This window comes from Ranitomeya variabilis, chromosome 1 (genome assembly GCF_051348905.1).
Source record: "Ranitomeya variabilis isolate aRanVar5 chromosome 1, aRanVar5.hap1, whole genome shotgun sequence".
Lineage (NCBI taxonomy): Eukaryota > Metazoa > Chordata > Amphibia > Anura > Dendrobatidae > Ranitomeya > Ranitomeya variabilis.
The window spans coordinates 1,142,216,617-1,142,244,450 of NC_135232.1; the positions used below are offsets into that span (position 1 = coordinate 1,142,216,617).

General features: G+C 41.7%; 1 protein-coding gene across 1 annotated transcript in view; it reads right to left on the reverse strand.

Moving 5' to 3' along the window:
- LOC143800778 (vomeronasal type-2 receptor 26-like) overlaps positions 1–13,838 on the reverse strand; it is a 32,097-nt gene extending 18,259 nt beyond the window's left edge. The window contains exons 1-4 of the mRNA XM_077281210.1: positions 13,753–13,838; positions 12,699–12,990; positions 6,723–7,517; positions 2,819–3,064 (exon numbers count right to left, since the gene is read on the reverse strand). Coding sequence (XP_077137325.1) covers positions 2,819–3,064; positions 6,723–7,517; positions 12,699–12,990; positions 13,753–13,838 — 1,419 coding nt within the window. The remainder of the gene's footprint in view (positions 1–2,818; positions 3,065–6,722; positions 7,518–12,698; positions 12,991–13,752) is intronic.
- Positions 13,839–27,834: the final 13,996 nt, after the last annotated feature.

The following is a 27,834-nucleotide window of genomic DNA, read 5'->3' on the forward strand; positions in this document are numbered from 1 at the left end:
TCTATGGGGTCTTTCAGTTTCTTAGTCTGCTGACAAATAACTTTTTAGGCAACTCTAACCACAGCCTCCCAAACACTGTTCAAAGACATGCCTGTTTTCCTTCACAGCAAAGCTTATGTTTAGGAAGGGCCCAGAAATTCTAAATATGGTTTAGGTGGAGATTGGGAGGGGCAATGCCATTATGCTTTCATCCTTAAGTGCTTTTCTTGCTAGCCAAACAGTGGCGTATTCTGATGCATGCAATGAAGTGGAGCTCTGTGCCTGATACTCATTCAATTACAAGTTCATCCATCTGGTCTGTCAAGATTCACTTTCATTTATTGAATCCATAAAATCTTTGAAAAATCTGTTTTTAGATATTTTGTGGTCCAAACTCGACATTTTAACTTATAGGTTTATTCAGTGGTGGAGGGGTTCTGTCTTCCTCACCTTGGCCTTGTCTCTCAGTACTGAACACCTTGTACTTCTAAAAACTCCAGAGATGTTGCAGTCAGTGGCCTAACAAGAGACTGATGGGTCCCGGTTTGGACTGCCCCCCATCTTGAATAAATTCTCTCTCTCTCTCTCTCTCTCTCTCTCTCTCTCTCTCTCTCTCTCTCTCTCTCTCTCTCTCTATATATATATATATATATATATAAACAGATGGGGGAATATAAACCAGGATGAGGCCCAGGAGAAGGGACATACAGCAGAATGAGTGACAAAGATATCAGGATGGGGCCAGGATGAGGGACATATTTACAAGTATGAGGGACATATATACCAGGATAGACAGCGCATACATATATCTATATATACAGTATATAGACATATCTATCTATCTATCTATCTATCTATCTATCTATCTATCTAAATAGTTATTAAACTATGCATGGGCTTACCCTATTAGTCATGGAATTGAAGATATATGTCTCATCAATATTGGATATATAAACCCCAGTATTAATAACATTTTACCCGTGCCCCAGTGTCTAATAGTTAATGTCTAGTGATGAGCGAATATACTCGTTACTTGAGATTTCCCGAGCACGCTTGGGTGTCCTCCATGTATTTTTTAGTGCTCGGAGATTTAGTTTCATCACCTCAGCTGAATGATTTACAGCTATTAGCCAGGCTGAGTACATGTGGGGGTTGCCTGGTTGCTAGGAAATTATTATTATCATCATTATTAATTTATATTGCACCATTGATTCCATGGTGCTGTACATGAGAAGGGGTTACATACAAATTACAGATAACACTTACAGTAAAGAAACTAACAATGACAGACTGATACAGAGGGGACCCTGCCCTTGCGGGCGTACATTCTACAGGATGGTGGGGATGGAGACAATAGGTTGAGGGTTGTAGGAGCTCCGGCGTTGGTGAGGCGGTAGCTTTAGTAGTGCTGAGGAGGCAGCAAGGTCGGTGCAGGCTGTAGATTTTCCTGAAGAGGTGGGTTTTCAGGTTCCGTCTGAAGGATCCAAATGTGGTTGATAGTCGGACGTGTTGGGGCAGAGAGTTTCAGAGGATGGGGGATATTCTGGAGAGGTCTTGGAGGCGGTTGGGTGAGGAGCAGATGAGTGTGGAGGAGAGAAGGAGGTCTTGGGAGGACCAGAGATTATGTGAGGGAAGATATCAGGAGATTAGTTCAGAGGTATATGGAGAAGACAGGATGGCTTTGTAAGTCAGTATTAGTAGTTTGAACCGGATACGCTGAGGGAATGGGAGCCAGTGAAGTGAATCCCCATATGTAATCAAGCTGGCTAGTAGCTGTAAATTACCCAGCTGTGACGAAGAAAACTAAATCTCTCAGCACTAAAAAATACTCGGAGGAGGACACCCTAGCGTGCTCGGGAAATCTCGAGTAACGAGTATATTCGCTCATCAATATTAATGTCCCATTTACAGTGAAGGGGACAATGGTTACTTCTAAAGTTGTTAGATTTCTTGCTTCTCTTCCTCTTCAATCTCTAAATCTCAGTCTTCCTCACAATAGACATCCTGCTTGGCATAGAAAAGGCCATCTTCTCCTTATAAATTATAAGCTTGCAAGCAGGGCCCTCACTCCTGTAACTGATTTAATGTGTTACGTTATATTGTTTTTATTGTCTGTACATGTCATTAATTAATTGTTAAGTGCCACAGAATATTTTGGCGCTATATAAATAAAAATTATTATTATTATTATTATTATTATTAAAGAGGATTTTAAACAGCTTTGTAATTTTGTCACTTTCCATATGTCAACTGTGCAATTCTACTTCAAGGAGGCTTAGATTGTAGGCTCTTTCTCCTTGACATTTTGTATAAGAGAGGAGGTGAGTGAATTCCCTTTTCACTAGAGAGGTTTAATGAATCTTAATGTTTTTATTACAATAAACATGAGAAAGAGACTGACTTAGTGACTGCGGACAAGCAAAGGACCTTTGACATATGAACTTTGCTTCATTGGAAATGAGTGATCTCAAATGGCCAGGAACTGACTACTACAGTGCAAGGTATAATAACTTAGTTATTGTCATAGCTGCAGGGCATTATGGGATGTCTATGCTGCCATGCAATATGTCATTAGCCTGCTTCAGGGGGAATTTTTCATGGCAAATTTTTCTTTGCAAACCATGAATCAAATCTCTAAACATTTCACTTATTGAAATCAAACTCCATTTCCTGTGTATCGACACATTCATCTCTAGTAATAATAATATTATCACTATCATTTTTATTGGTAGCAGTAGCAATTGTAATAATAGGATAATAAATGTTTGTAGCAGTATTACTAGCATTTCAAAAATATGCATTTATATATTGAGACCAGGTGTTTAATATTACAACTTACCTTATTATTAATCCAAATTATTTCTAACTTTGAAATATTCAGCTGCTGATCAGGTGAAAGTGATCCATCAAATGTCCCAACACTTGCTATGAGTCCTTGTACTGTTTCTATTCTTCCACTATTATTATGTTGTTTAGCTATAAAATTAAGAATCTCTAATGCCTCAGGGATTTCACCTTTATCATTAAAACATATGCTTCCTTTCTCCAGATCACTGATGCATAATAGCTTCATGTAATGTCTCAACTGCAATATAAATACATTAATTATTTAGCTATGGTTTTATGCAAGTAAAGGGTGGGCCATTTATATAGATACACCTGGGTGGGCCATTGATAAAGATACATCCAAAATGGCCGACTACAAAATGGCCGCCATGGTCACCACCCATCTTGAAAAGTTTCCCCCCTCCCTCACCAACCATTCCCATTTTATTTAGGTGTATCCATATACATGGCCCACCCAGGTTTATCCAGATATATGGCCCACCCTGTACTATAAAATATACCTATAAACTATAGGTACACTCGTGGACAAAATTGTTGGTACTCTTCTGTTAAAGTAAGAAAAACACAATAGTAATTGAAATAATTTGAAACTGATTAATGAAATTATGGCATTCATTTTGATTTGTGGTTCAACACAAAAAAAACTTGAAAATGGCCTAACAGAATTATGGAAAAGATTGAAAACAATTTGATTATAAGTGACATGTTAAACTGAAGTGTGTTCCATTATTAGCATCAAAGGTGTCTACAAGCTTGCGATGAGTCAGTTTGCCATTTTATAGTGTGAAAAGCAGTTAGTTATTGTACTGTTTGGTATGAGTGCCACACCAAACAAGAAGCAAAGAGAGCTAAGGAGAGACTTGTCTCAGTAGATTGGAATAGAATATTTATAAACTTGAAACCATTGCTCCTGAGTAGTGATGAGCGAGTGTACTTGTTGCTCGGGTTTTCCCGAGCACGCTCGGGTGACCTCCAAGTATTAATGACTTCTTGGAGATTTAGTTTTCATCACCGCAGCTGAATGATTTACAGCTACTAGCCTGCTTGATTACATGTGGGGATTCCCTAGCAACTAGGCAACCCCCACATGTACTCAGGCTGGCTAGTAGCTGTAAATCATTTAGCTGCCTCGATGAAAACTAAATCTCCGAGCAGTCATAAATACTCAGAGGTCACCCGAGCATGCTCAGGAAAACCCGGGCAATGAGTACACTCACTCATCACTACTCCTGAGGAATCGACTAAGATTTGATTACTTTTTTAAATGTTTCCTCCAAATTAGGAGCTACGAGATTGTGAGTATGCAGGAGTGAAAGAGAGGGAGATTAACAGCTAACTGATTATATAAATCAATTGGCCAGAGATAGGTAGCTTGTATCTTAGGCCGGCGTCACACTAGCGAGTTTTACGGACGTATGAGAGGTGTAAAAAATACGGATTGCATACGGTACAATGATTCTCTATGGCCCAGCTCCTATCAGCCGTATATTACTGATCCGTATTATACGGTCTTGTACGACCGTAGAAAATCGCAGCATGCTGCGTTTGTCACCGTATTGCGCAAACAAATCGCCAATGAAAGTCTATGGGGGCGAGAACAATACAGATTACACATGGACCAGCAGTGTGACTTGCGAGATATACGCACCGGTGTTAGAGAGAAAAGCCGGCAATTCAGTGCAGTGTACAGTAAAATCACACTGACAGAATATAATAGGTAGAATAAATGTCTACACATAGAATAGGTATATACAGTATATATATATATATATATATATATATATATATATATATATATATATATATATGTCAGTGAGACACATATATATATATATATATATATATATTTATATTTCATACAGAGCTAGATATAAAAGCCGGTAATTCAATTGCTGGCTTTTCATTTCTCCTTCACAAACCGACAGGATATGAGACATGATTACATACAGTAAACCATCTCATATCCCCCTTTTTTTTGCATATTCCACACTACTAATGTTAGTAGTGTGTATGTGCAAAATTTGGGTGCTGTAGCTGGTAAAATAAAGGGTTAAGTGGCAGAAAAAATTGGCGTGGGCTCCCGCGCAATTTTCTCCGCCAGAGTGGTAAAGCCAGTGACTGAGGGCAGATATTAATAGCCTAGAGAGGGTCCATGGTTATTGGCCCCCCTGGCTACAAACATCTGCCCCCAGCCACCCCAGAAAATGCACATCTGGAAGATGCGCCTATTCTGGCACTTGGCCACTCTCTTCCCACTCCCGTGTAGCGGTGGGATATGGGGTAATGAAGGGTTAATGCCACCTTGCTATTGTAAGGTGACATTAAGCCAGATTAATAATGGAGAGGCGTCAATTATGACACCTATCCATTATTAATGCAATAGTATGAAATGGTTAAGAAAACACACACATTATTACAAACTATTTTAATGAAATAAAGACACATGTTGTTGTAATATTTTATTAGACTCTTAATCCACCTGAAGACCCTTGTCACCTGAAACAAAGTAAAAAAAAACAAACAAAAATATTCCATACCTTCCATCGTTCTGTCCCACGTTGTAAATCCATCTGAAAGGGTTAACTAATTTTACAAGCAGAAGCCTGTTAATGCAGCTGCCCCTGCCTGTAAAAATCCGGGGAATGAATGGATTGCAGGGGAATGACCTGTAGTTACCTTGAGTTGCGGTGATGGGCCCTCTGCTGGATGTCCTCATGAACTGGAGCCTAGGAAAAGTTCCCACGCTCGAGTTCATATTAATATCTGCCCTCAGTCACTGGCTTTACCACTCTGGCGGAGAAAATTGCGCGGGAGCCCACGCCAATTTTTTCCGCCACTTAACCCTTTATTTTACCAGCTACAGCGCCCAAATTTTGCACATACACACTACTAACATTAGTAGTGTGGAATATGCAAAAAAAAGGGATATGAGATGGTTTACTGTATGTAAACCATGTCTCATATCCTGTCGGGTTTGTGAAAGAGAAATGAAAAGCCGGCAATTGAATTACCGGCTTTTCACATATCTCGCGCTAAATTAAATATAAATACAGTATATATATATATATATATATATATATGTGTGTCTCAATGACATATATATATACTGTATATATGTTTTAACTAACATTTGAGAACATAAATCCATTAGATGTCGGTTTTGCAAGCCTGCGAGAAAATATTGCAGTACGGATGCCATACGGATTACATACGGAGGATGCCATGCGCAAAATACGCTGCCACACCCTGCCTACAGATGACATACGGATCACTATTTTTGGAACATCTCTGCATATTACGGCCGTAAAATACGGACCGTATTTTCATACGCCTAGTGTGACACCGGCCTCAGGATTTAACTCCTCTCCTGGAATCTAGCTGCTGTACTCACGTGGTCAGGCTTTGGTGGCTGAGCTTGAAAACACTATTTAAGATAAAACCTATCACATCAGAAGAATGCCATTATATATAAAAGCAAATCAATTTCACACTTGTTTATTTTCATGCTAAGTATATAAAGCAATTTAATATCATGAGAATGCCCATTACATCCAACAACAGTTTAACAATGTGACAAGAATATAATCTTCATACTATATGAAATAATTATTTTTTTTACTGAGGAAAAAAGTATATGGCTCAGTAGTAATCAAAAGAGAACAAAAAAAATAATACATTTAAACATAGACCTCATTTCAAATAAAGGTTCCTGGTAATTTCAAACAGTTTTTTCGACATACAATTAGGTGTTCACTTAATGGATGTAAGTATTTCTAAACATACAACTAGTTCGTACAATGCATCTGGACAAAATCTTATTTGATTAAATATTTTCTTTTTATGCATATTTTATTATTTTCAAATTGTGACTTTACTATGGACTATTATTTTCTTACCTTTCTTCTGTATACATTAGTTTCATGTCCTTCCTTGTTTGTTCCCCTCATTTGTAAGGTATTATACATGTCATCCACTGCTTGAGCCATCATCAGTACAGCCGTGTACACTCTGTATGGCACTCCATCAATAAAATAATGGCTGTGATTTGTAAAACGTTCTTCGCCAGTGCAATTATGAAGGGGATAAGAAATAGTACGCCGTAAAAGAGAATTCTTAAGCTCATTTCTTGAAACACAATGCAGTGAAGTTATCCAAAGATCCTCTAGAATTGGATCATGTGGGTGAGTGGATGGATGAAGACTTAAAAACATTTCCTCCAATCCATGACAACTGTACTTAAAAGAGCTAAATATGAGGCTGCAATTAGTCCAATGTCCATACACATGGACCGCGTCATGTGACCAAGATGTCGAAAAGATAAAAGTTTTGTTTTTGGCAATTTGTGCTACATGAACTCGAATAGTCTCCACCAGATCTTTACTTGTGCCACAAAGTAGAATAATTTCTGCTTTTAAATTATTTATGACAGATGAATATAATTTTTTTATTTGTGTCGGAAAAAATATTTCTTCAATACATATTCCAGATTTTCTCAGCTCTGTGCTAAGAAAGCGAAGCTCTCGTTCTCCAACATCATCATTTGTAGCAAAAATACAAACCATGTCCCAATTAAAATACATCAAAAACTTCACTAAAGCCAAATATTGCATCTCATTATCCTGGACTGTTCGAAAGAAATGTGGATACAATCTTCTGTCAGTAAGTATGGAGTCTCTTGCTCCGTAACTAACCTCAAAATAAAAATGAAAATTGAATAAAAATCCTGTTTCTGCAACCATATCATTGTCCCTTTACCCCCAAGCCTGTTTACACCTTCATGACCAGGCCAAATTATGCAATTCTGTCTAGTGTCATTTTATGTGGTATTAACTCCATAATGCTTCAACCATGGTGGGGACAAGCGGTAGGCAAGGTAGGCAATGTCCTAGCACAACACCTCAGAAGAAGCAGGAAGGGGCGCAATATCAAAAGAAAAAAAAAATTGAATTAATCTTCACCAGCACATGCTGTAACTGCTGCTGCAGTATGTTCTGATATCTTATTAACCGAATGCGCTCATCAGCACTGTCATTCACACTGCTGCCTATGTCACCACAGGAAAGTGGTGTCAGTATTGTCCACTCTGAGCTCTTGTTGGCACTGCTTACAACCTGAACGTCTGCATCGAGCACAGTTTGACTGCTGAACACTGCTTTCATCCAGAGCTCAGAGTTGATAGAACTGACAGGACTCTACTGTTTTGACATAGGCAGAAATGCTAATGATAGTGCTATCGAGCGCATCAGGTTAGCATCAGGTTAGCAAAACACCAGCACATAGTGCATCAACATTGAGAGTGTGTTCTGGTGGAGATTCACTCATTCATTCCTAAAGAGCAGGGGTGGCCTAGGACAGGGGTAGAGGGGCACATGCTCCTTTGGCCGCTCCCCCAAGCAACTGTGCAAAGCCATAAGACTGGCTGCTTCTTCTTAGGCTGGTGTTGTGGTGGAAGGGGGAATAGGTTTGGTGTTGAAGATCCACGTGGGTTAGGTGGTATTGCTACTGAAAGCTCTAATGAACAAACACTGTCTCGTCCTATTCAAAGACACTTGACATCTGATACTGGACGGCCTACTTGACTCTCGTTCTTTGGCAGCCGCACAGTAGTGTGCCTTGTAGATGAAGGGCAAGCATTGCATCAAGTAACCTCTCTTCCTCTTCCTCCACCTTAACATCACACACAGTACAATCTTCAGAGGTGCAACCAAAATCACCCTTGTTTTCACCCACGTCACAACTCTCTAAAGGCCCAACTGACTGTGGGGAACTACAGATGGATGAGTTTGCAGTCTATTCAGACATTCTATTCCATGGGCATCAGAGGTCTGCTCCAAAGATTCACAGAATCAAGAGGAGGAAAGCATCTGCACTGATGGCCAAAATAATTTCACTTGGATCCGGGCCCAGACAAAGTAGAGTCCAAGCAGAATCCAGACTCTTGTCACCAGAAGTTAACCTCTGGAGGTGGAGGTGATCCTGATCAGATTCAGATACCTGAGGTGCACACAGACTGTACACAGACTGTACTGTGCTATCAGGGTGAGGAGTGAGAGAACAGAGAGGATGACAATGAGGTTGTAGATTTCACTTGATTTGAACCCAGAGGCATGCAGCTTATTAGCTCTCAGGTGCTGGTAGTTTGTAATATTCTCTGATTTATTCAGCGAATATTTGCCAAACATAGCCGAATGCCATTCAAACCAATGGAAGGCAAAAACACCTTCAAATGGGCCCAAAAACCTGTCAGAACACATCAAATTAGGGGCAGATACCAGCCAGGAAAGTGGCCTCAATTCATCCACTGTAGAAATTGTACGCACGCACGTACGGCAGCCATGCATGAGGTATCGGGGTCTGGGCCAGCATTTACACCTTTGAATTCAATGTCAAAGTAAGATGAGGTGGATGAGGAATCAGTGTAGGACTGCTGTGCTGGGAGCTCTGATACCACATGCAACAGCTCAACCAGCATTCATGCTCAGCCACACTCAGGTGGCACAAATATCAGTTTTGTAGACTGCTATTGTCAGAAAAATGTAAGGAGGATGGTAACACGGGTAGTTGACCCAAAGTAAGTGGAGGTCTGATGGTCTCAGAGGCCTACGGCTACACACAACACTTGTGAAGGAGAACCAGGAGTCTATACATTTACAAAAATTATTGGCCGAAACCACAATGTGGCATCAATTTCACCACAGTAGATATAGTATAATAGGGACCGACACCTCTTCCACTACAGCCAGCCCAGTAGATGAAGACTGTAACGGGCAAGGTGGTGGAACCACTGTTCCGTATGTATCAGAAAGCCTGGTGGGGGTTAACTAGGTGGCCTACCAAATCCCAACTCAGATAAGTGGCAGCAGGCAAAAACTGCAACCCAAAGAGGGACAAGGATGTGGCACAAGGTGCTACTCAAGGGCTGACCTACAGAGGGTGGCAGCTGACCCCATAGAGTGGGTAGGCTGCTACGGCCCGAAAGAGGGATGAAAAATGCAGGAAGGCACTGTAGCAACACTGGAGCCATGGATACAGATGGGACCGGCTGCGCAATAAAAAATGTTATGATTCTAGTGGCAAGGATCGCAAGTAGGACTAGCTAAGTAACTAAACCAACTACAAACTCTGGGGAAGTGGTAACTGACCGCAACCTGATCCTATCCGCAAACAACTATAGGCAGCCGTGGAACGTTACCTGAAAATCCTAGACGTCTCTTCACGGCCTGAGAAACTGACTATTCCTAGAGGGAACGAAAGTCCTCACTTGCCTCTGTGAAATGACCCCAAAGATATAGAATAGCCCCCCACAAATATTAACGGTGAGTTAAGGGGAAAGCACAAACGCAGAGATGAAATTAGATTTAGAAAATGAGGCCCGCTAACACTAGAAAGCAGAAAATAGAAAGGGAACTGTGCGGTCAATTAAAAACCCTATTCAAAATATCCACGCAGAGATCGCTCGAGCCCCCGCACCAACTAACGGTGCGGGGGAAGCAGCTCTGTATCCCAGAGCAAACCAGCAGAAGAAATCACATATTAGCAAGCTGGACTAAACTCATCATACACAGAAATCATATTGCAGACTGATGAGCAAAAAATAATTAAACAGAACTTAGCTTCTCCTGAAGAGACTGAAACCGAAGATAATCAGGAGTAATCAGAATAGCACTGAATACATCGACAGCCGGCAACAAGTGGAGGTAAAGCAGAGCTAAATTGGAACCTCCCTAGAGAATAACGAGGCAGCTGATCCAGCCACAGACCCGCAGGATAACAAACAAAGCCACCAGGGGGAGCCCAAAACAAAAGTCACACAATACCACCTGTGACCACAAGAGGGAGCCTGAAAACAGAGTTCACAACAAAAAAAGCACTAGCAGGTGTGGGATGGACCAGGTGTTAGACAAATGGGTGCTAGCAGGTGTGATCTGGACCAGCTGATGGAAGAACACAGACAGGTACGAGCAGACAGGTATAGGGCAGACAAGCAGATTGGTGGACCTGGGGAAGCTGAAAACTAGCAAGTGTGCAAAGACAAACTAGCAACCTAGCTCAGGCATCTCCATATTGGAAAAGGAGATTTAAATTGAAGATGTCACCCATCTATGGGTTGGGTGCTCGAGCCTACAGCTGAACTTTGGGGGACATCATCATAGGGGGCAAGATGAGGAGTTGTTGTGTAAGTGGGAGACAATGAATGTCTTGTCTGTTTTGTACGAGGTGATCCAACAAAGGGAAAAATCTGTACAGAAAGTCTGTAGTAAGAGGGAATGGTCCACTGTGTTAAAGACTGGTCCAGGAGAAAGAGGCAGACAAATTAGCTTTGCTTTGATTGTGCGGTCAGTAGGTTGTTGGTGACTTATAGTCAGGGCAGTTTCAGTGGAATGGTGCTTCAGAAGCCAGATTGTAAAAGGTGATATCTGGACTTAGCCTCTGGAACACCTGTTCTCCGCTGCCTATTGCTAGTTACTATGGCTTTGGCTGGAGAGCCAGCAGTAACCAAGCAAACAGCATGAGTCTGGGCAAGATGCTGAGATTGACATCTTTGCTGAGCAGCTCCCACTGTGGCCGAGGCAGAATGGGAGACCGCAGAGGCAGACAAGGTTTGGGATCTACCTCATGCAGTGGGAGAATCCAGGCACCTAACACATATGGGAAGATTTCCACTGTTTTGGCATATTAGGGGCTTTCCAAAAATTACATGGTGTCAGCTCTCAATATCAGGCATTTTTTAATTCAAAAAGTCAAACGGTGTTCCTACCCTTCCGAGCCATGCCATGTGCCCAAACACTAATACCCCCACCACATGTGGAAAATTGCCAAATTCAGGAGAAAGAGCAAAACTAATTTTATGGTGCAATTTTTCATGATACTCTTGTGAAAATATAAAATTTGGGGCTAAAGTAAAATTTTTGTTAAAATAAGTAAAATGTTCATTTTTTCTTCCAACATTGCATTAATTCCTGTGAAGCACCTGAAGAGTTAGTAAACTTCTTGAATGTGGTTTTGAGAACTTTGAGGGGTGACGTTTTTAGAATGGTGTCATGTTTGGGTATTTTCAGTCATCTAGGCCTCCTAAAGTCATATCATACGTAATAAAAATGATTTTGTAAATTTTGCTGGAAAAATGAGAAATTGCTGATAAACTTTTAATCTTTCTAACTTCCTAAAAAAAAATATGTTTCATAAATTGTGCTGATGTAAAGTACAAATGTGGTATATGTTATTTGTTAACTATTTTGTGTGACATAACTCTCTGGTTTAAGGGCATAAGAATTAAAATTTAAAAATTGTGAAATCGAAATTTTAGCCAAATTTATGATATTTTCACAAATAAACGCAATTCATATTGAACAAATTTTACCACTATCATGAAAGACAATATGATATGAAATTTTTTTATCAGACTCACTGGGATCTGTTGAAGCGTTCCAGAGTTATTACCTTATAAATTAAAAATCCTAAAAGTCATTGTTGACTCTTTACAAGTCTCCGACTCTCCGCAGCTTGACATGTCACTCTCCGCAAGGAGAAACATTACCACTTGGATACCTTATAAAATGAAACTGGTCAGATTGAAGAAATGAGACCCAGTCATTAACCTACAAAGTGGCTTGGTCCTCAGGATGAATAAATACTGAATGTGTTTGTATTTTACCTATATAAAAATAGTATTACGTTATCCAACTTTAGTTATAAATGTCCCTCCAATTTTGCTCTGCCATTTGATCTCCCAAGAGGAATACAGAACCCCGAGTTTTAAAGATGCACGATTGCTTTTGGATATGTGCTATGAATTTCTTTCTCTCCTCATCCATTCTATGCATTAGATGGAATTAGAATTAGAAGCACAAAGCTTTCTTATTGGAACTTACCTGTGTATATCCATACATACCCAACAACTGAGCCATTGGTAGGGTGGTGGCAGATCCTTCATCTCCAATATAACCAGCTACATCACCATGGTCCATACATGAATAATTAGGAGCTGTTACTGAGTGTCCGGACATTATCTGCAGAACGTCCTTCAGAACTTTATTCACATTGCCGCAGGAATCATACAGATGATATCCCAGGGTGATGTTTGGAAGAATGGCCGGATTACTGTTAATATCATTAATGGCAAAAATGAATGTCAAGAGATGTCTGTATTTTCTAAACTTCTCACTGTAGAAAATAATGGAATTATATTATCTTTTACAAATAAAATATATTTATTACTGTCTTCTGTTTTCTTTTCAGGAAATAAATGGGGATTTTCAATTTTTTTTAATTTTAATAGTGGAGTGTTCTTCTACATTTTTAGTTTTGAGCCTCACATCGTAATCATTATTAAATAGTTCATTGAGCATAACCTTTTGGATTTGTTTATATGCTACATTTTTCTTATGCCGTACACAGACAAAAGTATTAGAACACACATCTTAATCATGAATCTTAATGCATCATTAATTAATCAATAGCTTCTCAGAATAAATAGTTGTGTGTGCACATGGGGAGTAACACTGTTTCTGTCCATTATAGGACTTTTAGTAAAAACTTAAAGCCATAAAAAGTTGTACAGTATTTTTGACCAGTGATATCAAAAAGTAGTTAGAACAATCCACCAATAAAATTAAAATCTTTGTTACAGTATATATTCATTTAAAATACATTCCACTTATATGCCTATACCCTTATGCAAATTGCCTCTTCAGAGAAAAAGAGGACTTAAACTCTATAGCGCCACCTATTGGAAGTAGCAATCCTTATGAAAATATCCAAGTGTAAGAAAAATCATAATACATGATAAGGGAGAGGAAAAGAGGCACAAGAAAGGGGGAATGGATGGCAAACGGAAAGTAGAAGTTGGAATCCAAAAGTTGATACATGACATCTCATTTGACATGACATCTCTTTTTCTTGCCCTCTGAAAACTCTTTTGTGTACCTGATACTATTATAGATTACCACAAAGAACTTTAATTCACATACAACATATACAGCATGTGCAGTGGCACCCATAGCAATCCACATGTAGCCACAAAAAGAAAATGTATCATTATAAATAATTATATTTGTTTAACAACATCTATATCAATCCACAGAAATATATCAAAAACATCAATCTGCTTCAGAAAAAGCCTAAACGTGTAGCGGTGGTGGGAGGTGACGGACTGCTCTCTGACACACAATGATTAAATGCATTTGGTGCCCATGTATGTGATAAAAGTATGATACCCACTGGGGCTGCAGTTAGCTGGGATAGGGTTAACTGTAGGGCCTGCCCAGTTTGGGAGGGGGAAGTGAGAGTTTGTAACAGGTCTAGGAAGTGACAGGAGTCAGTGTGTGGACAGCAGTAAATGAACTAGGCAGTGGATTGCCGCAAATACCGGTCCGTGTGATTCCGTCTAAATAGCCTGGGGCAACTTCGAGATGAACGTTGGAGGCCAGAGGCACACTCAACTTGTGAAGCTACAGGGAAAGATCATCTCAGACTACTTGGAGTGGGAGGTATTGCAATCAGGATACACTGCTAGAGGTGAGGAAGATTCACTAGGGATAGAAAAGCCAGTGAGTGGAAAATACAACTTTTACAGTAGGACCGGGGCTAAAGTTGTGTACAGTTCCTGTGGGAGAGATGACAACCTGCTGGGCCTTATCCTTTGAATTTGCCTGTAAATACTGTACATACGGACGTTCACAAATTAAAAGTTTGGTTTTTATAATCTCTGGATCCAGAAGAAGGATTCCTGGAATCAGATGAGGCCTAAAGGCCAGAAGTAAGTGAGAAGAACCGCAGCAGCACACTGGGATTGGGACATGCCTTGTCTGTAGGATGAGTGAATGGGGACCGAACTCGCCCACGACTACCTCGCTTGGGCAACTTACACATGGACAAAAGAAGTGCCATAATATGAAGGCTAATTATCTGAAGATCCTGCTGTATCTTTCTTTCATGAAAAGGTAAAAAATCCAGCTTCACAAACTTTTTAAAATATATATATATATATATATATATAAATTCCAAATTGATCTATGGAAAAGGCATGATATATATTTACATGTTACTCATGACTGAGGGTGTTATACACCTGAAAAGTGTAGATCTATGCTATGCGTTTTCCATGGATCCTGTAGCCATGCTATTAATTTGGAATTTTAACTAATTTTTTCCACTTGGTTACTATTATTGGTAAATATTATCTATCTATCTATCTATCTATCTATAAAACTCAAAATCTGTAGTAGCCTGCTCTATAAAAAATCCACAGTTCTCACCCGATTTGGGTGAAATTTGGCACGCACCCTCTCCACCCACAGGAGCAGAATTGTTATGGACCTGGTGGTTAGGAGCACCCAAAATGACCTGATGGTTAAAATGGAAAAACCCGGGACAAGCTCTGAGGAAGTGGTAACTCTACTGACCGCAATCCCTAATCCTATCACACACACTAGAAATAGCCGTGGAGCGTACTTAACTCTCCCTAGACGCCTCTTCACAGCCTAAGAGCTAACTACCCCTAAAGATAGAAATAGCAACCTACCTTGCCTCAGAGAAACTCCCCAAAGTAAAGGTAGCCCCCCACAAATATTGACTGTGAGTTAAGAGGAAGTAACAAACACAGGAATGAAACAGATTTTAGCAAAGGAGGCCGAATCTTCTCTAGACAGACAGAGGATAGGAAAGGGAACTATGCGGTCAGTATTAAAAACTACAAAAAACACGCAGAGTGTGCAAAAAGACCTCCACACCGACTCACGGTGTGGAGGTGCAGCTCTGCACCCCCAGAGCTTCCAGCTAGCAAGGAAATATCATAATAGCAGGCTGGACTGAAACATAGCATGTACTGAAAAATATATTCAAAAACCGATGAACAGCAAATGACTAGCAAGGACTTAGCTTCTGCTGGAGTAGACAGGTCATCTGAGAAATCCAAGAGAGATCTGAACCAGTACTGAGACATTGACAGCTGGCTTGAACTAACGACCTGGGCAGAGTTAAATAGGGAAGCCAGCAGCAGCAATAAACGAGGGCAGCTGAGAAAGCCAACCTCAAAGATCAGCAGTTCCACTTAAAGCTACCAGAGGGTGTCCAAGGACAGAACTCACCAAAGTACCATTCACGACCACAGGAGGGAGCCTGAGAACGGAATTCACAACACAGAATACAGTGCATGTTACATCTCACTAGCATCTCCCCGTCATAAGATTGGGGCCCCGAAGTTAGGCCCTATACATAATATAATGGGGAAATGCGAAATCTGTAGTAGCCGCTCTATACAAATCCACAGTTCTCGCCCGATTTGGGTGAAATTTGACATGCCTCCTTCCCACCCACAGGAGCAAAATACTGTACACATTAAATCTCGCTAGCATCCTCCTGTCATGAGATTGGGGGGCCCCAAATTTAGGCCCTATACATATAATGGAGAAATGTGAAGGTGAAAGTAAAAGTGCTGAGGGGAAAACAACAGTTGTGACTGACAGGGACGGATTATAGCGATGGCGCCAAAGAGTCACTGCTAAAGGGGCCGAATCACCACACACAACACACAAACATTTCACAAACACCATACAAACATCACACAGACAGCAATCATACACCAACCCACAAAGACAGCACAGCACCACACAAATGCCACAACAAACCACACAAACACCAGACCACTCTAGACACACACAACACAACCACCACCCCACAAATACCAAAACACCACCCCATAAATACCACATACTCACCACACACACAAGGACCACAAACGCATGCAAACACACTCAGATGGATGCACCCACTGCACACGGATGAACATTACTGAGCAGCAATATTGGTCAAGCAAAAAATGCCTCATAGTAAGATTGTCATTATTGCTTACTTTACAGGGAGCTTTCATCACTGAAATTGCTGAGGTAAAGTGGAAGCTGAGCTCTGATGGGTTGCTATGGGCAACTAGACAAGTCTTCCTGTGAGGCGGTTTTCATTACAGAGATGTGAGCTCCTTCAGGTCATAGTAATACTGTGTGAGGGCTGCTCTGTATTTACCATTCATCTTATTACATCTCTTATCAGTGTCAGGTGAATACTAAAGGGCCATAATACTAAGGACTGTTTTTTAAAATGCCGCACAAAAAGCAGCCATCTATTGGGAAAGTTCATGCAAAAGCTAAGAAAGCAAAATTGTGTCAAAGAGCTGAAACAAGTGAACAACGTGACTCGAGGCTTGAAAAGAAATGGATGAGACAGTCTAAATATAAGGTAACTGAGACATCAGATCAACAGGAATGTCGTCTTCACAAGAATTGGATAAGGCAGGCTGAAGAAAGGAATATGGAAACATCTGAACAAAAGGATGAACGTTGTGAAAATGACCGCATACGACATATGCAACGAGTGCAAAGATGTAGGCAGGCTGATGTGAGTTTGGAAGCATTTCAATACAAACCAATTCAAGACTATAGGTCACATCAGAAAGGCATAATTGGCAAAATGGACATAATATGCAGACATTGTCAAGCAAGAAGTTTGACTTGGAATCGCCTGGTAAGTGTTGCTCAAATGGGAAAGTCAGTTTATCACCTTTAGATCTACCTCCTGAACCGCTTCTTTCATACATGTCAGGAACAACTCCCGAGTCCAAGCATTTTCTGCAAAATATTAGGAGATACAATTCATCTTTCCAGATGACATCCTTTGGTATGACAGCTGTACCCAAGGAAGCAGGATTTATAACAACTTTTAATGTCCAGGTCCAAATATATCACCAAAATCTGTTCAATGCTTCCTGTAGCAAATGAAGATCCAAAGTTTTTACAAATGTATTTTTGGGGAAATGAACAAATGCAAGCTGATAGACATTGTGAAGCTATACTTGAGACAAAAAGGAGATTGTGTTGAATTTTCAAAGATTTTTCCATCAGCACAATCAGTTAATAAACCTTTTCGAAATAGCCTTAGAAAGAATGCCAAGTGATGAATATCAAGATGTAATAAGAGCAGACAAGACACCGGTTAGTAAGCATGAAAGGCAATTTAATTCTCCCACTGTTAATGAAGTAGCTATTGTAATGGTTTGAAAGGACTTTCAAAGCCGAGATATAATTATTTAGCGACAAAGCGACAATCTTCAATGTATTGCAGAAACACATAGATCATATGATGCTCTGCAATATCCGAGAATATTTTGGAAAGGGCAAGATGACTATCATTTAAATCTAACAGAAACTGAACCCAAGACTGCTAGGCTGACCAATAAAAAAAATCAGCTATGAACTTTTATGCCTACCAAATAATGATCAGACATTGGTCTTCTAACCACATTTTACAATGTAGGCAACTTTTTCATCAATTTATAGTTGATATGTATGCCAAGGTGGAAAGTGAGGGTCTTTTGTTCAGGGTGGGCCATGTATATGGATTCACTTGGGTGGGTCATGTGTATGGATACACCTAAATAAAATGGGAATGGTTGGTGATATCAGCTTCCTGGTTGTGGCACATTAGTATATGGGAGGGGGAAAACTTTTCAAGATGGCTGGTGACCATGGTGGCCATTTTGTAGTCAGCCATTTTGGATCCAACTTTATAAATAGCCCACCCAGGTGTATCCATATACATGGACCACCCGGTACATACGAATGAACCAACAAAAACTTAGAGTGGATGAATACATTCATTTAAGGGATGCTGTTGCTAATAATGGCAATGTGGCTGACATTGGGTGTATGTTTATTTTACCGGCTACATTTACTAGAAGTCCCAAACATATGCACGAGTATGCTCAGGACGTCATGACATATGTTCGGATATATGGTCGTTCTGATTAGTTTATTACAGTTACATGTAATCCAACTTGGCCAGAGATAAGGGAACAGCTTCATTTTTTTAATACTTATGTATGGCAGTGAAATGTACTGTCAAAAATTATAATACCCTGTAGATGAGCAATATAATAATAATAAATTTTGAACATTTTTTTTAGTCTTTTTTCAGGCTTAACAGCAACTAAATGTATCTGAGAAGATGTACTGCCCTATGGATGAGCAATATAATACTGATACATTTTGAACAAGTTTTTGGGGGTATACACCAAAGAAATGTACCTCAGAAAAAAAGAAAAGTATATGGGCAAGAAATATGAACAAACAAGGAACATTTTAAAACCCTTTTTCGTAGTGTTATAAACTGCAAAAGTGTGACAGAAAACTTTAATACTCAATGGATGAATAATCTAATCCTGGAATATTTTTCTACGCTTTTTGTAAGTTTTACATACCACCATAATGCAACAATAACCATGATAAATTGTATGGATGAGTCATTAAAGCCATAACAAATTTTGATCGAAAATATTTTAAAAGGGTATTTGATGTACCTATACAGTCAGAAAAGTTTTGCAGAAAGTGCAAAGCCAGACAAATCAATAGGAGGGTCAGCCATTGACCCCTGAAAGACAACATCTGGTGGCCATCATTAAAATTTAGAATATTACAAACACTTTATGTGCAGCTGTCATCAGGTGGTGTGGAAAAGTGTTGGCTTTCCCATGCTTTCTTCATTTTAATGAGAGTGAGCCTGTCTGCATTCTCTGTTGACAGGCAGCAACTAACAACCTGCTCAGACAAGACCCTAGTGGCAGGGCAGCACAACACCTCCAAAGTTTAGTGGGACAACTCATGTCACGTGACCATCTTTAAAAACGTTTCCCTCCTTGTCAAAATTACCCGGTCATCAGGCCCTGGGCACTTGACTGATGTCATGAAATTGACACATGCTTTTGTCAGTGCACCCCGCCTTGCTACGTGTCTCCCTGGCCTCTCCTCCTTGGTGGCGCAAGGAAATTTGCCTCTTGCCGCTAGTATTGTCTGATGGGAATTTTTTCAACATAATTTCAACAATAGCCTTCTGGTATAGTACCATTTCAGAAGACCTTTCCACTTCAATAAGAAGAGATGCAAATATCTCCTAGTAGCATGAGTCTAGCAGGATAAGCAACCAACACTTTTTTTGCCAAAAGGGATATAACGCGAGGGTCACAGGAAAGACAGTGGTACATAAAGTCTGCCATATGTGCTAAGGTCCCTACAGACAACACTTCTCTGTCTCCACCAGGTTGATGACACTCCATCTTCTTCTGCTCTCTTTCATCCTCCTCATTCCCATCCTCAGCCCATCTACATAGTAGAGAAGGAACAAAGGTTCTGTGGGTGCTAGCCTCTGTTGCACTAGCCACCAGCTCCTGTTACTCCTATTCCTCCTCCTCAGCATCCACCTCGTCTTTATTACCCAATCCATGCTGAGAAGATGAGATGTGGTTTGCCTAGAAAGAACATCTGATATCTTCCTTTATCTCCACCTTGTCTGCATGCATAAATTCATGTTTATTTGTGAGCAGTGACTCTTTAAGTAGTCATGGAAGCGGGATTCCTGCACTGACTATGGCGTTATTGCCTCCCACCGTCTTTGTGGAATCCTCAAAGTCTTGGAGAAATGCACAAATGTCAGACATCCGTGCCCACTCTTCAGATGTTATGTGTGGAGGTTGACCAGAATACAGAAGGGCAGGTTGGAGCTGCTACTCAACAACTGGCCTCTTCTGCTCACAAAGTCTTGCTAACATGTGCAGTGTGGAGTTCAAGAGCATGGGCACATCACACAGCAGTCAATGAGCTGACACTTGCATGCACTGTGGTAGCATTGCAAGAGCAGCAACAGCTGTAGCCCATTAGTGGAAATGGGCACTGATGTATCGTACCTTGACCAGTAGTTTTGGCAAAGCTGGGTATGTTTTCAGACACCGCTGAACTACTAAGTTGAACACATGTACCAAGCATGGTAGGTGCATGAGCTTGCCAACCTTCACAGACGCCAACCTTGGTTACACCTATTATCACACACTACCATGACTGGTTGGAGGTTCAGTGGAAAACACACAGATCTGTCTGATCTGTTATTCCTTTAAGTAGCTCTGCCTCTGTGTGTAGTTTGTCTCCAGACAAATTAGCTTGAGCAGAGCCTATTGCCACTTCGCTGAGTGAGTGCTGCAGAGCTTCCAGCTTCAGTCTGATATGGATGATATGTTCTGATTTAGCGTAAAGGAGATGGAGGATGAGGTAGAAAAGGAGAGGGTGTAGGAACTGGTATCGAAGGTAAGGGAAACCCTGATAGAAGTAGGGCCAGCAATCCTTGGTGTTGGGAGCACACGCGCCATGCCTGGGTTTGACTCGGCCCCATCCTCCTAAATGTTCACCCAGTGTGCCTTCAGGGTAATGTAGCGTCCTTGGCCAGAAACACTTGTCCACATGTAGGTCATTAAGTGGACAATGCCAATAAGTGCACTGGTAAGGACACCAGTAATGTTCCTGGACAAGTGGCGATACAAAGAGGGGATGCCACCCCAGGAGAAAAAGTGGCAGCTGGGTATCAAGTACCGAGGGACTGCTGCTACCATGAGTTGGCAGAAATCCTCCTTATCAGCCTAAATGGCAACATTGTCAGTGTAAGCAGCCTGGAAATGTGCCTGTTCAACATTTGGGCCTATGGGTAGGTTTGTGCTAGGGTACTTTCTTTTTCATTGCAAGTCCTGGGTTAGGGACAGCTGAAAACTGTGCTGGGACAAGGATTTGGATATGCCTGATGATGGAAAGTTAGAATGTGCAAACGTAATTGCGGGGGAAGGAGGCATCTGCACCAGTGTTTTTGGCAGTGTATTGGGAAGCATATAGCACAGGTAAAAAGGCAGTGGTGTTACCCTATGGAACCAATCGTGGACCCAGGCATTCGGCCCCACGAGTTGGATGCAAAGATCATGATCATGCTGGTGGTGGTTAGGTTCTTAATACTAATTCTTCTGCTGTTCTTAGCATGGCACAGGTTGCAAATGACCATTTTATTAGTCCCAGAACTCTCCAGAAAAAATGTTTCATTGCTTTTTTCAGTTTTTTAGAGTACAGAAATGTTCCCACACCATGTAACACTGTTTGTCTGAGAAAGGAAACCCTACCAAATTTTTTAAACATTTTTCTCCATTTTAGAGACAACATAAATATTCACAGACCACGTAACACTGTATGGCTGAGAAATAGAAGCCACAAAACTTTTAAAAGCTTTTTCTCAGTTTTAGGGATCACATACATTTTCACAGACCATAAAACACTGTACAGCTGAGAAGTAGAACCCTATAACATTTTAAAAGCTTTTTCTCAGTTTTAAAGATCACAGAAATGTTTTCAGACCATGAAATACTGCAAAAATGTGGAAGAAAAGGAAGAAGACATGAAGGAGGATGAGGAGCTGGATCCACCTGAGGGTTTGGTAAGTGATAGCAATGCACAGTGGGATAGCTCCTTAACAGGCCGCGCTTCCATTGGACACCAGTTCATCGGAGGATGATGGGAGTGAAGACAGTGAGGTGGATGGCAGCAGAAGTGAGGGGGAATGCCTTGTCAGTCTGCAGATCAATTTGATGGAGTCCCCAGTAAGTTTTAACAAGTTTGCTTTTGAGGACAAGGTCTGCGGTGATGACGCATCTTTGAGGGGGAAGAAGAGGGCAAGAAAATAACTGAGAAAAATATTGGAGAAGCTTGTACATGTCCCCATCCCTGGGTCCACCTGATCCTGCTGTGTGGAACCCGCTGCCCACTCCTCCTCAGACCCTGCTGTGTGTCTGCAGTGAGGTAGTGGAGAGAGCATAGCCTGTGTTACCGAAGGTGCTGACTCTGCTTCTGGTAGGTAGCAGAAGTGGCAGTGAAAGGCATGCAGCTGTAAAGTCGGACAGTGGCTGTGTAACAAGTGATGGTGGTGAGCAGGAGCAGTACTGAGGGCACAGATGCTAAGGCAGGTCTTTAGGGGAAGGGGGACCATCCTGACATCAGATACTGGTGCTGTCACTTGAGCCTCTGTAGACGGGAATGAAGAAAAATTAGCAAAAGCTGCCATTTCTAAGCCCGCTGCTCTTAGAAATCAAACTGTCAGTGGGTTTTTGTCAGCCAGAGTCACATCCCCTGTGATGGGTGTTGGTCTGTCAGGGTCCTACACATGCGGATCTGTTACTATATCGTTACCTGGCACCTCAGCAGATAAATACTTAAAGCACTTGCAGGCAGTGGTCAAAGTGTCTAAGCTGCTGGCTGCAGTGCAGTTATCACCACCAGTCTCCTAGCCAGCTCAGACTGCATCTTCAACTGGGGTACTGGGCTTTTTGGGTCCCTTGAGCAGGGGTCTGTACCATAGCAGATCAGGCATTAGGGGTCCCAGCAGCATGAGCATCAAAGGCGACGGGAAGCAATCAGCACCTGCATCTGTGAGCAGTGAAGTGAGTGCTGGGCAGAAACTTAACCCTGTAACTGCAGCAGGAAAATCAGGCGCAACAGCTGGCTAAGAGATAAACTTGGCAATAGTCCTTTAAAAATGAACACCAAAAATAAATGCAAAGCTGGAAGTAAACTCAATAAAAATGCACAGATGTGAATGAAGGTGTGAGTGGTAAGGCTGTGGGGAATATGGTTAAGCAGAAAGTCAGTGGTAATGTACATAAGGTAAAAGGTGTGTTTTGAGGTGGCAGTGTGAATGGAGGTTTCCTCAGAAGAGAGTGTTGTCAATGGGATAGTTGTGGCAAGTGAATTATTTGGTAACAATATTGTAGTGGCTTTGGAAAATAAAAATATGGTGGATGCTTTGGAATCTGGAATGGAGGTTCTGGCTGTGTCGTCTGTAGTTGTGCCTACTGCTGGGGTGTCCCCATTTTTAACACCTGATGCTGGGATTCCTGTTTTGGTGCCACCTGCTACAGATGAGCCGAATGCTAGGGTGCCTCACACTGATGCTTTGGCTGGTCCATCAGTCCCTATGGAAATGAGCCAGGCGGGTCTGAGGGGGCATCTTCCTCTCTGGACTCTGGGGACAGCATTTCTTTCATGGAGGCTCTTAGGAAGGGGGAGAGAACAATTAATGTAGAGGGAATGGAGGTGGATTTATCCTTTTGGATAAGCATACATGGGCTTGCTTCCTTCCAAGAGCAAAAGGGGAGTGAGACTGTATGGCCCCTCCCAACAGCCGGGTCAAGAATTGCCAGGAGGAATGTGGTCCACCTTGCTTAGAGGGACATTAAAGCCTGCCCCTCTAGGAAGAAGATCATTGAGTTCCTCTTAAAGATGGATTTTAGGTCTATTGATAACTTTGCCCTGATACATCATCATGGGGCCCCAACTTTTGACGTCAGTTTTGTTAGACCGGATTGTTTCCTAGAGAAATTCATCACACTTTTTATTAAAAAATAGAGATCCTTTTTACCTGACACGGGACATTTCTTGGACATCATTAGGAGTATACAGGTTGTGCCTATCCACAGATCATTAGCGACACTTGATGTTAATAGCCTATACACCTCGATAACACATGACAAAGGCATTTGGGCCACTAGATTCCTATTGGAAAATTCAAATATGCAGCCTAACTCTATCTAGCTTTGTATGGATCTTCTAAAGCTAGTCCTCTATGAGAACTTTCTATATGAGGATACATACTATATACAGACACGTGGGACCGCAATGGGCTCAAACGTACAGTAGCTCCGGCCTATGCCAACGCGTTTATGAACCTCTTCTAGATTGATTACATCTATAACAATGATATTTTTTTACAATATGCCACCAATTACAACTGGTACATAGATGAATTTTTTTTCATCTGGACAGACATATCCGATTTTTTACAATCATTTTTCACATATGTCAACTTAATCTATCCTGAGCTACAGTTTACAATCCAGAACGACACTACCCAAATCCCTTTTCAGTATACCTTGGTATTGAAAGATAGCAATGGTCACATCACCACTGACCGATTTTCAAAACCTACGGATTGCAACGGCTTGTTGCACTACTCTAGTTGTCACCTCAAAACAACCAAGGAAAGCTTGCCACGGTCTCAAATTAAGAGGGTCTCCCGGATTGTCACTGACCCCAAGATACAGCATATCTGACTAAACACCAAAATCACAAAAATTCAAGGATAGACATTACCCGGCCAAGCTCCTTGACAAGGAACTGACACAATCTTTGGCACCATAGTCGCCTTCTACACCTCGCCAGCCACAAGAGAGACTACCATTTGTTCACACTTTCCATCCTTGTATGCTGAAAGTTTATTCAGTGATTATAAAACATTGGTCCCTCTTAACAAAAGCATACCCTCAGATTCCATCATTTCAGTTATTGGCGCTCATGAGTTCCAGGACACCTACCAACACCAGGGACCAACTGGTACAAGCGGTTATTGGTAGTACATGCTCTATTCCCACACAGAGATTTGTTGTGAGTTTGGTTTTTGGGCTCCCCCGGTGGTCACTGGTGGTACTGGACTTGTGTGCTTCACTTTCTCTGTTCACCTGTTTCCATTAGGATATGGGTGTATCCTATTTAGCCTTGCTGCTCAGTTATTCTAGTGCCGGCCATCAATGTAACCAGAGCCTTTCTGTTGCATGTTCCTGCTTCTAGACTACTATCAGCTAAGTTGGACTCTTAGTCCTAAGTTTGTTTTGCATTTTTGTTCCAGTTCACAGTTATGTTATTTTTCTGTAGCTGGAAGCTCTTGTGGGCCGAAATTGCCACTCCGGTGTCATGAGTTGACACATGAGTCTTAAAGTAATTTCGGGATGGTACTTTAATAGGGTTTTCAGCTCACCGTGAAGTTCCCTATTGTATCTTCTTGCTATCTAGTAAGCGGACCTCGCTTTGCTGAACCTACCTTCATACTGCGTATGTCTTTTCCTCTGAACTCACCGTCAATATATGTGGGGGGCTTCTGTCTTCTTTTTTGGGGAATTTCCCTAGAGGTAAGCCAGGTCTGTCTTTTCCTCTATTAGGGTTAGTTAGTCCTCCGGCTGGCGCTAGGCGTCTAGGGATAAAACGTAGGTACGCCACCCGGCCACTGTTAGTTGTGTGGTAGGTTTAGCTCACGGTCAGCTCGAGATTCCATCACCCAAGAGCTGTTCTGTTATTTATGTTCTCTGACGTTCCCTTGCCATTGGGAACCATGACAGAGATTCCTCAGCACTCGATGCAAGGGCACTTTTCTGTTATGAACTATACTTTTGGGCTCCCTCTTGTGGTCACTCGCGGTATGGCTCTTGGATTCTCTTTCCTCAGGTTGGTAGTCACCTGTTCGTTAAGACTCTGGGTGTTTCTATTTAAACTTCCTGGAGTCTTAGTCCATTGCCTGGCATCCATGTAATCAGTCCTTGTCTGGTTGCTCTTGTCTACTGGTCCTGATTTTTGCAACATAAGCTAAGTCCTGCTTTCTTGTTTTTTGTTTATTTGTATTATTCTGTTTTTTGTCCAGCTTGTTCATAATGTGATTCCTGATTTTGCTGGAAGCTCTTAGGGGGCTGATATTCTCCCCCCATACCGTTAGTTGGTAAGGGGGTTCTTGGATATTCAGCGTGGATATTTTAGTAGGGTTTTTCGCTGACCACATAAGTCCGCTTTCTATATTTCTGCTATTATTTAGTGGGCCTCTCTTTGCTGAATCTAGTTCATACTTACGTTTGTCCTTTCCTCTTACCTCACCGTTATTATTTGTTGGGGGCCTGTATCTACTTTGGGGTATCTTTCTCTGGAGGCAAGTGAGGTCTGTATTGTCTCTGAAAGGGTTAGTTAGATCTCCGGCTGGCGTGAGACGTCTAGAACCAACGTAGGCACGTTCCCCGGCTGCTATTATTTGTGGGCTAGGATCAGGTATGTGGTCAGCTCAGTTACCACCTCCCTAAGAGCTAGTTTTTATGTTTGCAGACTTTGCTGAAGACCCTGAGATCCTCTGCCATTAGGATCACAACACCTTTCCCTTCCTTGGTTGTGCATCATGCTCCAACGTCATCAAATCAGAATGTGCACCCATCTCCAGACGGGGAAGTCGTATCCCATACGTGGTTATTTCACATGTGAATCTAACTTTGTCATCTATGTCATTAAATGCTCTTGTGGTCTCATATATGTGGGTGAGACCACCCAACATGTTAGAGACCGCATAGGCAGTCACAAGTCCATGATACGGTGTGGCAAAACGTGGCTCCCACTTCCAGACCATTTTTGTGCCTTAACCCCTTTCTGACATTGGATGTACCATCCTGTCAAGGTGGGGTGGGCCCGTATGACCACCAACGGGATAGTATGTCCAGCGCGATCGGCCGCGCTCACGGGGGGAGAGCGGCCGATCGCGGCCGGGTGTCAGCTGACTATCGCAGCTAACATCCGGCACTATGTTCCAGGAGCGGTCACGGACCGTTCCCGGCACATTTACCCCCGGCATACCACGATCAAACATGATCGCGGTGTGCCGGCAGTACAGGGAAGCATCGCACAGGGAGGGGGCTCCCTGCATGCTTCCCTGAGACCCCCGAAGCAACGCGATGTGATCGCGTTGCTCCGAGGGTCTCTTACCTCCTCTCAATCCCCGGATCCAAAATGGCCGCGGCATCCGGGTCCTGCAGGGAGGGAGGTGGCTTACCGAGTGCCAACTCAGAGCAAGCGCTTGGTAAGCCTGCAGCACTGTAAGTCAGATCGCGGATCTGACAGAGTGCTGTGAAAACTGTCAGATCAGTGATCTGTGATGTCCCCCCATGGGACAAAGTAAAAATGTTAAAAAAAAAATTTCCACATGTGTAAAAAAAAAAAAAAATCCTAAATAAAGAAAATATATATATATATATATATTATTCCCATAAATACATTTCTTTATCTAAATAAAAAAAAAACAATAAAAGTACACATATTTAGTATTACCGCGTCCGTAACGACCCAACCTATAAAACTGCCCCACTAGTTAACCCCTTCAGTGAACACCGCAGTAAAAAAAACGAGGCAAAAAACAACGCTTTATTAACATACTGCCGAACAAAAAGTGGAATAACACGCGATCAAAAAGATGGATATAAATAACCATGGAACTGCTGAAAACATCATCTTGTCCCGCAAAAAACGAGCCACCATACAGCATCATCAAAGAAAAAAGAAAAAAGTTATAGTCCTCAGAATAAAG